At 42.8% G+C, this 12,051-nt stretch overlaps 1 protein-coding gene across 1 annotated transcript; it reads right to left on the bottom strand.

Moving 5' to 3' along the window:
* Nucleotides 1-2,130: 2,130 nt before the first annotated feature.
* On the bottom strand, nt 2,131-10,837 carry LOC127613305 (uncharacterized). The gene is made up of 16 exons (XM_052084274.1): nt 10,007-10,837; nt 9,748-9,906; nt 9,063-9,181; nt 8,801-8,972; nt 8,004-8,110; nt 6,516-7,929; nt 6,160-6,287; nt 5,977-6,073; nt 5,755-5,877; nt 5,319-5,491; nt 5,107-5,204; nt 3,995-4,122; nt 3,621-3,801; nt 3,313-3,454; nt 2,450-2,526; nt 2,131-2,289 (listed from the first exon to the last, which is right to left on the bottom strand). Exons 1-15 carry the CDS (start codon nt 10,422-10,424, stop codon nt 2,452-2,454), a joined length of 3,534 nt encoding a protein of 1,177 aa, XP_051940234.1. The 5' UTR covers nt 10,425-10,837; the 3' UTR covers nt 2,131-2,289; nt 2,450-2,451.
* Between the last annotated feature and the right edge of the window lie 1,214 nt (nt 10,838-12,051).

Genomic DNA, 12,051 nt, shown 5'->3' with positions numbered 1-12,051 from the left:
CTCATTTTAGAGCTTGCATTTCTTTACGCCCTGTGGCAGTGCTCTTGAAAATATAATTCCCCAAGTTCTTACACAACCGAGGACCAAGGCCCAGAGTTGAGTAATACAGTATAGCATCGAGCCTTGCCTTGTGCTTCTCTGGTATTTTTATTGCTTGGATGACACCCAGTGGTCAAAGGCTACCATGAGAAGCCAATGAGTGTGCATCAAAATCGTACTTCAGGGCTTTTAAAAAATATCTACCGGATCTCTTTTATTTTCGCAATTTATATGTAAGGTTTACGTAATTGCAAATGAATTTTAATTAGACCTCTGCAGTCGGCAAAGTGTGTCTCTCCACAGAGCTCTTGGATGTTTAAAGTTAGACGAGTTATTTTCGGAAGTCTTCGTACAGGACTACATTTTGTAGCTTCAGTTCCCACGAAGCGATTGTGTGAATGTTAGTGCAAATTGTCTGTCTCTAGGTGTGTCTTTCTTTTGGCCGAACTCAGCTGGGATAAGCCTCAGTAGCCCGTGACCCTCAGCAATATAAACGTACTAGATGTTTGAGATGTTTTTCGTCAAGGTACGTTCAAATGTTGATGGCCTCAAAATGTTTTGTCACAAAGAAATGTTGAACATGTTCAAAATTGTGTGAAACCATCTCAACTGTTTTCGACCATTAAAACTGTTTGCGGCTGGCAGGCGAATGTCCTTGCAGCTGTTTTGCAACACTGAACGAACTCCGACAAAAACACCCCCCACCCCCGACGTGGGCATGTACACGCTTGCTGTGCAGAGAATGGATGGATTAATTACTTCCTTATCTTGATGAGGCGGGCGTGAAGCTCGATATGTGGCTTTGTACAAAGAAACATGAACCGAGAACCCCTAAATGCTTAGAAAGCTTACGTTGAAAATTATATAATGTTCACTGTATCATATGTAGACATTCCCCTCAACAGTTCCACGATGGATGTAGTTCAACCCATTTCCTATGGGGGAGCCTTACACTTAAAAAAAATCCTCAGAGTGTAATAGTAATAAATATTATAAACCATATGATGCGACAAAGCAAATTTTATGGCTTCAGGGGCCATAGGTTCCACACCCACGTGTATATCAGCACATTCTCACAGTCACAAGGTTTCCAGATGAAGACAAGATGTCTCCAAGACTTAAGTTTCACCCTGGAGACATTCACGTGTTGCTTAAAAACTTCTCCTGAACCTCAACCAAGTCCTGATTGTCTTACAATGTTAGGTACACACCCAAGGACTGTGGCCCGCGGCATTCCCATTCATGAATTTAAAAACAAAAGGCTGTTAGGGCTAATCAGTACAAAAGCTCAACACTGTGACTCTCGAAAGGATTCAGTGGAATGCACAGGAAATTATTTACGAGTGGAGGGACGGCTTCAAATTCTCCATTGTTTACCTGGCACCAGTGCGAGGCGGGTGCTTGTGAGGCCAAGAAGCCCTGTACAAATCATCATGAAGATGAAGTTATGAGCCAGACATTTTGCACTCAGTAAAAGTAGAACGAGTTATAGTATGGCTAGGTCTGGTAAAAAATTTCCCTCGTCCTCTCATCTACTTACCACTAAAAAAATAAAAATACACAGTCAGCGGTACAAGTGGAGGTGTGTGATGTGATGACAATTTCAAGAAGGAGGTTCACCAGTGATACATTTAATACAATATGACTAATGAAGAGTGCAAAGTTCAGGGGGCAAATGGGGAATGGTTTTATGTTAAACTGTCTGACAGTATCAGAAAATAGAGTGAGGTTATGCTAAATAAGGCTCTGTGCCATTTACTTGACAAGATTTTAGCCATTCTCTCAAATCTGCACTGCTTAATTTTTATTAGCTGCCTTTTAGAGGTTGGCCTTGAGGCCAAGTCTTTTACGGATGGAATCATGACCCTACATGGAGTCACCGAAAGGAATGTTTGACTTAAACAGTGGTAACCCCAACTCTCATGCATATTAAAAGCAACCAAGGTTTCCTGTTCATTTCTTGACAGCATCAAATGCTCAAAGGTGCTTGAGTAAAACATGCCTCGCTTTTTGGTAGAGTACCATTTCTAGTTCTAACAATGGGGCGGTGGGCCATCTTAACAGACACACACACAGCCCTCATGTCCTTGGAGAGCTTTTATTAGTGGTTAAATGACTATCTACAGCCTAAAAAAAGAGAACAGAAGATTTGGGTCCAGGATGAAGAAATACAAATGTCGTTCGAACAAACGGTGGGAGGGCATCTTGCAAGGTTGTTGCAGTTCACTTCAAGTGTCATCCAGGCCTCAACTGTAAGAACAGGACATGGATCAGTCTTGATAAATAATTCACAGCTCTCATTACTAAATCATTGTCCATCTGTCATACTTAAGAGCAGCCCTCTAGTCATTTTCAGCCAGGATTAATAGGGTTTTGTTCAGGGTCGACAGAGTGCAATCATTTTACTCACCATCACTGACCAAAACACCCCTCGACACACGGGCCATCAAGTGTTGAGCAGAATTCAGTTGCACACATGAAGTAAATCTGAAATAAAACTCACAGTGGCACCATGTCAGTCGCCAGTGTGGCATGCTAACATTTTACCTTGGAGTTCATGATAATTTAAACCTACTAACCCATTTTCTCAATGTAGGTATACTTTGATAACACGCACACACACACTTTACATAAATGTTTTTAGGGAACAGAATACTGAACTACAATGAAGACCGAATCCAACTTATGTGCAATATTTCTGAGAAAGATATTTTATCTTTGTTATCATCCATCTGTCACTTAATCGTGGCACATTTGGGGTGTCCAGATCTAGAACTGGATGGTGTTTTTCTTTTGACATGTTTTGTTGACACAGTAATTATTCAAACGCTAACTCTTTGTATACAAACATTCATCCATTGTGCCATTTTGGGAATTTTCTTGTATGTAACTAGCTTTCTAGCTGGCTCACTAACCATTTGCTGGGAGAGGTCAGCCCCAATAGGCTGCAGTTAAATAGCCAAGTGGGCATGTTTGGCATTTGCCATTTTTTTCAGAGCATGTGGGATAGCACAAATGACTATGTGGCAACTAGCGGCTGCAAAACCCGACATCGTAAAAACACCATCAGAGAATGAGAAACTAAACATTTCCTGGTTCACTTGTGTTGTAGTCATGGCCTCCTACTTGGTACTATACATTCAATCACATCTACATGACTCCAATTTGATAATAGGTCATCCTCTTGTGTGTGAACATGCCCCAACACTGACAATGATGGTATTCAATGGCTTGTGAATGTATAGAGCATAGCTGGTCAACGTTTATCCTTACCTCCTCATTCAGGTCTTTGATGTCTCCTTCAGAAAGGAACTGGAAGGTTGTCATGGTGAAGCGACGTGTTTGAGGATCAGGGGAGTGAGATTGAGGATCAGATTGCACAACCTGAGAGGTTGGATCCAAGGGGTTGGGGCATCTTGATACACGCAAAAGATATTACAGATAAACCTTGTTAGTCTTTATGTGAGGGAAAACGATTCTTTGCCATTTGATTTGTCCGCAGCTGCACTGCATTTCTGTTTGAAATGTAAAGCTGTCTTACTGAACAGTCAAGCAGAGCTGCAAGAGGCACTCAAACATACCCGTTATAAAGCAACACCCACACCGAACTTCCAGAGCGTGAGTAGGCCACACAGTAGTGGACCAGGAGCCGCAAAGTGGGGTCCGGGGCGTTGAGCATCCTCACTTCCAGGTAGAGGGGTTTCCCCAGTAGCATCTGCAGGGGCTGGTGATACTGTGGGTAGTAGCTGGTGTACTGAGCATCTGAGAGAGGGTGTATTGTTATAGAGGGGAGGACGTTCAAATATTTTGTTGCACTCACAAATCACTCGCGCTGTAACAGATTAAAAAGCAATATGGTCTGAGGCATTCATCCACATGTTGAAAAAAGTATAAATGCTGTAAATATTGACCATACATTCCTGTGTTGCGGGATGGAGAAAATCTCTCTGCTTACCTTTAGCCAGGCGGAGTTGGACGCCAAACACGCCCTGGGTCTGGACCGCTGGCCCCAGGGTAGGAGTTTTTACCAAGTAGCTCACTGTTAAAGCACTGCCTGGTACATAGCGGCACTCCACAAGCAATCTACCAGTGAGGAAAGACACAGGAATATTCATCCACTGATGGTTCAGCTTCAATAAAATGACGGGCAGTGAATTAGTTGATTGGAAGCATGCAAGAATGGGAAGAACAAATTGGGCTGTTGCAAGAAGTGCAGGTGATTAAACTAAAGTTTTCCTGACTTGGAAAAGCGAGTAATAATCTCGGCCCCAAATGATAGTTTTTTTGTTAAGCCAATGCAGATTCTGACAACAGATTAAAGGAGTTAAAAAAACATTTAAAAATCTCTCCAATATTTGATGTACAAAAGCAACATAAGTTAAGTGACTGTCAAAACCCGATTTACATGCATGGGGCCTTTTAATGTTAAATCAAATATCTTCTCCATTATTTTTGTTGCTGTGATTTCTTCAAAAGAACAGCCACCATTCTCACGTCATCTTTGATTTACACAACAGAGAGAGATCAACTGAAATGGGTGCCAATTTTAATACTGATCATGCACACACTGCAATACAAACCATATCCCCATACACTTGCTCTGCCATGCAGAGCAAGTGTATGGTGCATGCCTTTTGTCAGCCATGCATGTTCTTTACTTTCTACTCACACTCATGTTTACCATTTGATGAGAAAGTAAGATTATATGTGCATTCCATTGGCAAAACTTAACATCCAACCTAATATCGGACGATATCTCCAGTTGATGGGTCGAGCCATAGTAAAACTCTACCAAATATAGTCTCTGCTTATTGTATTTCCTAGCATATGATGTTTAAACGAATTATCTGAAGGAGCCAAATAATTATCAATAAAATTGTGAAATGTTTTTACATTGCTGTCCGCGTTTGCTCTCATTGATTACACAACCTATAGTCCCACAATGAGTTGTCGGCTTTCCCGTCACTATAGTAGCCTTCAAAAACGTTCTGAATAAAAACAAAGTTGTACTGTTCAGTCCACAGGCTGGATAAAAAGTAAATTAATTGATTAAAAACTTGGTCTGACCTGACAGGAGAATCTCTCGTGATGGTGCCATAATTGAGGCTGATGGTCTGAACTATGTTGATGACTTCCACCATATAGATCAACGTTTTCCCGACTTCCTGCGAGGGCAGAGAAAGCACACATGGTTTACCACAACCATTACAGCATCAAATAATCCAAACAGCCGGTGCTTATTTAACATTATTATAGATGACATTCCACTCGGTCCTCACCATTCTGCGAGCCCCGCAGCCATCCATGGGGAGCTTGAACAAGGCATAATCAGAAGTCACTTTCACTGGTTTACAGGTGGAATTGTTGGCAACCCCCAATTGGCCAGGGGAAAGTGGGGGCTCCGTGAGGGATGCAGGCACAGAGAAGACAAAGTGGCGGTCAACTGTGCACTCTGGAAGACCAAACCCACACACACAAAAGCTTACACTGGAGCACAAGCATGGTAATGTAAAGGTCAAGCGAAGAAAAGGTTACATCATTCTGGAGGCCACTGATAAAACCCTAGGTCTTATATACTCTTCCACATTCTGTGTTGCTGCCAGTTCACTACACCGATTGTGCCGCTACAAATGCGGCAGCTGTTGCGCTTACATTTTGCGCCCAAAAGAACTCAAGTGTTCTCTGCCAAGTGGCGTGAAAATGGCTCAGACGCACCATCCATGTGGTAGTAGCAGGCAGGGGGTTGCTTGCTGAAACAGCAGCCCATGGAGAGACATGATGCCTGGGATACCAGACCTTGTTGACAAGGGATCCGTTGGTCTTTGGGAAGGCTGCAATCTTAAAAAAATGAAAGCCTGATAAAAGGTCATTTTCCCAGTTGAAACACGATCATTAATTGCCATTCAAAGCCTTTCAGGGGCCCACAGACAAAAATACCATGTCCAGATGAGGAGGCGGAAGCTGGACAGTAAAATTGAGCCTCCATCCTGCCGCTTTGAGTCATATGGGTTACACTAATGGTGTACATGTTATCCTTTGAGACAAAACATTGAAAAACAAGTTAATGATCAATTATACAAAAGGTTGTGTGCTCAGTGTGAAATCTGAGTCAATACTCGCCTTCACACTCATGTGACAGCGCGTGTGTAACTCGAGGCTAAAATGGATTTTGCCATTTTTTCCGATGCTGGGAGAATACCCACAGTGCTTTGGAGCCTCCTGGATACTTATTTCATTCCCTTTTGCATCTGAAACATTGAAGACAAAAAAAACAGCATTTTTTGGTGCATGCTCAAACTGACAAATGCACTGTAAATATCTACTGGACCAAAACCAACCCTTTCCCCCTCCCCCATTGAAATGTATACCAGAGCAGCTCCCTTGAAGCAAATCAAACTCACACAGAGCTGATTGTAACCATATGCATTTCATACATATACCAAACAGTACAGACTGGGGTCAAAGCACATGCGCACCTTTCACAACAATTTCGGAGATTGGACCAGGTGGGAGCTGAACTACCATCTGATTGGAGGAGCAGAAGACTTTGGGCTTTGGAACAACAGACGGGTTAATGGAAGTCTTGCCAAACAAAGGTTTTTGTGTCGATGCAGGTGACTCAGTCGGGTACTGGGACACAGGAGTGTGTATTGGTGAATAGGGTGGATAGCTATCCGGATAAGCGTACTGGTAGGAGCCACAAGGTGTTTGAGAGTAAGGGGGGCAGTTGGCTTGGTGATGTTCCTCAGATGGAGGTGAAAGCAAGTAAATGGGGTCTTGGGGATAAGGATAGCTGGGATTAGCAAAAGTGGAAGGAGGCAGGTGACTGTGATCTTTTTGGGGATGGAAAAAGTGTTCATGTGGATTGTGAAAGCTATATAGATTGGATGGAAGATGGTAATGTGGCATTGCCGGTTGTTTTGGTGGACTGAAAGGGGGAGGATGTGGTCTTGACATCGAACCTGCTGGTATAGGATAAGAAGGTATTTGAAGATAATCCAGAATTGTGGGTGGGTGGGGAGCTTGAGGAGCAGTGGCTTGAGAGGGACCGGCAGGCTCTGAGGCAGGAAGATAGACTTGGGGAAATTGAGGGGCCAAGAATTTCGAGTAAGCGCTGTGGAAATTATATGGAAATTGAGCCATCTGATCCTGTGTTGGAGGTGTAGGTGGAGGAGCTGGTAAAGGATTTTTGGGGTATTGGAAATGATGAGGCAGGGCTCCAGGTCCACTATCTTGAGAGGGGTGAGGGGGAATGGCAGACTTTGAGCCAGGAAGGTAAACACTGGAAAATGTGGGTGATCGAAACCCTGGGTAAGCAAATTGGGGATAATCATGACGCAGAGGAATCTGATCTTGGGCTGAAAAACCAGGCGCAACAGGTAACGCATTTGAGGGGGCACCAGGAACACCGCCCGGAGAAAACCATGGGATGGCAGGCTTTGAGTCGGGAGGATAGACATGGGGAAAGGTGGGGTACCGGAACCCTGGGTAGGCAAGGTGTGGATGACCAGGGAGCTGGACAATCTGATCCTGAGCTGAAGATGCAGGTGCATCGGGTTGATAAGTTGAGGGGTAGGGAAACTGATGAAGTGGCGCTACAGGAGCGCCAACTGGAGAAAACCGATTCCTGATGTCAGGCTGAAAACCGGGATTGGGGAGCCGTGGAATTTGAGTGTATGGCAAGCCAGTGTCGGTCGCGTGGCGGAAATCAGGAAGTTCGGCAATCGGATCTTGGACTGAAGATGGAGGAGGTGTAGAAGGATTTTTAGTGTATGGTACATGGGGCTGGAGAGTTTCACCTGACTGAGGTAAGGAAGATGGTGGAGGAGACAAAGTACAGGAGAGCATGATTTCTTGCTTATCGAAAACAAGTTTGAGTTCTTGCCCATCCTAAAAAGACATATACAGAGCATATTTAGTTTCATGCGTTTGTTACAAAAATCAGTTCAAACTAGACGACTTACTCTGAGACAAGAAGCAACGAATGGGATGAAGAAGATAAACTCTTCTGGTTGGGAGTCAACACGGTATGCACATTCGCTAGAGACAAATGGAGACCAAACTCCATTTCCTGAAAAATACATTGTAAGGTTAAGTCAGTCAGGAAAGGGTTACATATTGACAAGATAATGATTTTTTTTTCTCACAGCATTTACAGTAATTTGATTTTTTTTTCTCTCCACACAGCGTTTCTGCATTTTATGCCGAGTCACGAATAAGAAATAAAAAAACAACAACAACAACTATCATTGTGCCAAACAAATGGTAAATTATGTGTAATTTATACAAAGAATCACAGACTGAGTAAATTAAACCAGCAAATGAGTTTGGTCAAGCCCTTGACAATGTGTCAAATTCCTCAAAATGAAGAAATTATTTTTGGTTAATGTTGGGAGCTCAGGCACAGTTAGGCATACACCGCTGGTGTCAGATGGAATCCTTTTATTTCTAAAACCACTTGTTGCTACGTTTGTTCACTTCTTAACATTGCATCGTCAAAGAGAGCAAGCCATTTTCAACACTTTAGATTGGTCAAGAATTTGCAAAAATAACACCCACACATCTAGATTGACCAAGAGTATGGATTTGTGGGGAAAAAATGCCAGATGCACCAAATTTTGACATAGGAGGTTCAGGCCTGACACCAAAAACACAATCCTGGCTTGTCGGATTTGTGTGATTTTACTCAAACAAGAAAATATTTGCAGTAAATGACTATGCGGAAATGTAATCCAACGAGGATACAATAAAATTGGAGTACCAAGAACTCCCAGCACTGGCAGACCATTCTCTCGCTGGTGCAGATACACTGCCATGCCGTAAGGGGAACAGAGGACGACAGGGATTGACGATGCAGCCATAGGTTTCCGCACTGGGCAAGAGAGCTTCAGTGGATTGCCCCACCAAAGCATGGGCAGCACGTAACTGTTGTTCTGGGGGAGCAGAGGAGCAGAGGAGCAGAGGAGCAGGTTTTTGGTCAAGGACACAGTGAGCCAGGTGAGGAAGGACTGCGTGAGGAATACCTCCTGGGTAATGTAGCATGCATCATATGGCACCACCATATGAAGGTCACTCCATGATTTCCTCACTGTGTAACCGCAATATAGAGATAGCTGGAACAGAGAGACGGGAGAAGCTCCTCCTGTTTAGAGAAATGGGAAGAGTTAACCTGGAGTGGAGTTACATTAACATCCTTTGCCTTGAGGATTTAGTATGTGGTGAACAACGAATCAGATTCATTAAATGACAGTTTTTAATGTGAGTAACAAATCTCATGTCCATTTAGAACAATGAAAATGATTGCATTCACTAGCTAATAGGCAGTGATGCATTATCATTTATGAACACTGCATAGGTTCTCGTGAGTTTAAATAAAATAAAATCGCAAAAATCCCCTCCTAGTTCATGTCCTTCACTACTTCCATTTGGGATGCACCATTTTAAACGCCTTGGCAGTCGACAATAGTGGCCTTGTTGTCAGCGACGAAGATATGCTGGTAGTCAATATTTCTTAATTCTCATTCAGTTGGAACACTCTGAATAAGCTCTTTTCTGATGTTTAAAAAAATAAAAGGGGAAAAACACAAAATAGTGGAATAGCAGAGATATACTCCTGTTCATATATACTCCTGCTCATGGCAGCCCTAACAAATGCACCAGTCCATTCTAACCCTTGATAACCACATGTATACATTTAAGATATTTGACCTTTGTCCACCAAGAGCTGCGAGAATCCTTGTCCTGAAGCTGTGAAGCTCATGAAATTTTGATCACACAGTAGCACAGGCTTCAACGCCAGCCATTCAGATGCACGTGGAACTGTGTCAGATGATGATACCAAGACTTTTCCCGGAACAGCAGAAAACCCTAGTACATAATCAAATTTATATACAGTACATAAAAAAATAATACATGCATGTAAAATAGACAGGGAGCATGCCAGCATTAGAGTCCATAAAAACATTACCTGTGAAATCACTTTGATATCCATCTTCTGTGTCGAGCAAGCTTTGTGATTTGATGGCTTTACCTTTAGTCCAAGTCCACGACAGGCTCTCGTGAGGAACAGCTTCACTGACTTTGGATTTACTGAAGTCTGGAATATGATCTGCATAAAACGCTTCAGTTCGAGAACCGAACTTATTATACCCACTTTTGCTAGATCCGTGCAGTTCGCTTCCCTGGACAAGTAACTCATTAAGGTTCCCTTTCGTGACATCTTGTTTAACCTGTCCACGTTCGGTTAAAGATGATTCTTGGGCTTCGTGGACGGAAATACGGCTTCCCAATGGGGCTGGTGGTACAGAACCACAAAGGTGGAAAAAGTAAGTCGTTACCAAAAATAAATACAAGTTGTACTTTATCCCTTTTTCGTCGCAATTCATCTCTAGCTTGTGGACGCTTCTGTTCGCGTGTCCACCGAGTGGTGCATGCAGGTGGAGCTAATTAAGTTAAGTTTGGACCAATCAAGGAAGTAACTTTAAAAACGTCAGTCGTTGGTGACGTCATAATTAATTGACCGTTTTTTTCTCTACAAAAATGCTTGTGTGTACAGTAATGTCTCAAAAACGTCTATAAACATAAAATTGAATAAAAGCTCACGAATGCTAGAGTGAGTTTTAAACTACAATATCAGAGTGGTCAAATAATGCACGGCCAATCACAAGCCTAGACTCTATGAGTGTAGAATTTTCCTTAAAATGTGATTCTTCTTCTTATTATTATTATTATTAGTAGTAGTAGTAGTATGCAACCATCCATCCTTCCACCCATTTTCTGAACCGCTTTATCCTCACTCGGGTTGAGGGGGGTGCTGGAGCCTATCCCAGCTGTCTCGGGCAGTAGGCGGGGGACACCCTGAACCGGTTGTCAGCCAATCGCAGGACACACAGAAACAAACAACCATTCGCCCTCACACTCACGATTAGGGACAATTTAGAGCGTTCAATCAGCCTGCCATGCATGTTTTTGGAATGTGGGAGGAAACCAGAGGACCCGGAGAAAACCCACGCAAGCATGGGGAGAACATGCAAACTCCACACAGGGAGGCCGGAGCTGGAATTGAACCCGGTACCTCTGCACTGTGAAGTTGACCATTCAACTACCGTGCTGCTAGTTGTAATATTAGCATTATTATTTTATTCGTTTTTAATTATATCTCATATAAATACTGGTCTCAATTGGTAATATATGCTTGTATGTCTGGATTGTATGCCATCTATGTACTCCTTGTGGTGGGCATTGTACATCACCTAATAGATAAAAACAAAAAAACAGAATTCATGGCATGTCAGCAGACGACGGAATCTGTTATTTGTCCTTTCTATAAGACATCCAACATTATAGTATGACTCAAGCATCTGGACACTGACTATTTTTTAGAAACATGGACTTGTCTTTTATTTCGGATACTTTAGCTAGTTATGATCAAAGTCAGGTTGCAATCACGGCAGGATTTTATAACAATTTGGAGGGACAATAGGTGAGAACATCTTCTTGATTAAGTTGTGTCTTGGGCGAGGACTTGTATTGCTGTCGTGTTTCTGCTCCAAATGGGACCATCATGTGCTACAGCTTATTGGACGAGGGGCGGGGGGGGGGGGGGGGGGGGGGCGCTTATAAAAGAAACTCTGGATCTCATTTAGAATGTTCAAATGTATGGCACGCTGCACTGCTTAAATTGTATATTGACGGGTGTGGAAATTGGTTGGAAGGAGGAATGTGAAGAGGCATTTTACAGGAAAGATAGGACGAATAGTCCAATTGAAATCCTAAGAGAAATAGAATTGAAGAGGAGTGCATTTGCTTTGCGGGAACACATTATCCTTGTAAAGGGGTCTCTGCTAAAAGAAAATGAAGCATGTTTCCATCGTGAAGCACATGAGGAAGCCATGGAATGTGTCAATGGCCAGCATTTAAAATCCATTTGAACTTCCAATCTTGCTACACTGGGAAAAAAATGCTGGGTGTTCACTATTTAAAAGAAGACTTTTCAGCCGTGACAGCTGCTGC

Source organism: Hippocampus zosterae, chromosome 13, assembly GCF_025434085.1.
Source record: "Hippocampus zosterae strain Florida chromosome 13, ASM2543408v3, whole genome shotgun sequence".
NCBI classification, from domain to species: domain Eukaryota; kingdom Metazoa; phylum Chordata; class Actinopteri; order Syngnathiformes; family Syngnathidae; genus Hippocampus; species Hippocampus zosterae.
This window is presented reverse-complemented; position numbering and strand designations above follow the sequence as displayed.

Coding starts and splice junctions, on each gene's coding strand:
- LOC127613305 (XM_052084274.1), bottom strand. CDS start 10,424: ATGAATTGCGACGAAAAAGGGATAAAGTACAACTTGTATTTATTTTTG. Junction 9,907..10,006: donor ATATCAAAGTGATTTCACAG/GTAATGTTTTTA, acceptor ATTATGTACTAG/GGTTTTCTGCTGTTCCGGGA. Junction 8,973..9,062: donor CATGCTACATTACCCAGGAG/GTATTCCTCACG, acceptor CTGCTCCCCCAG/AACAACAGTTACGTGCTGCC.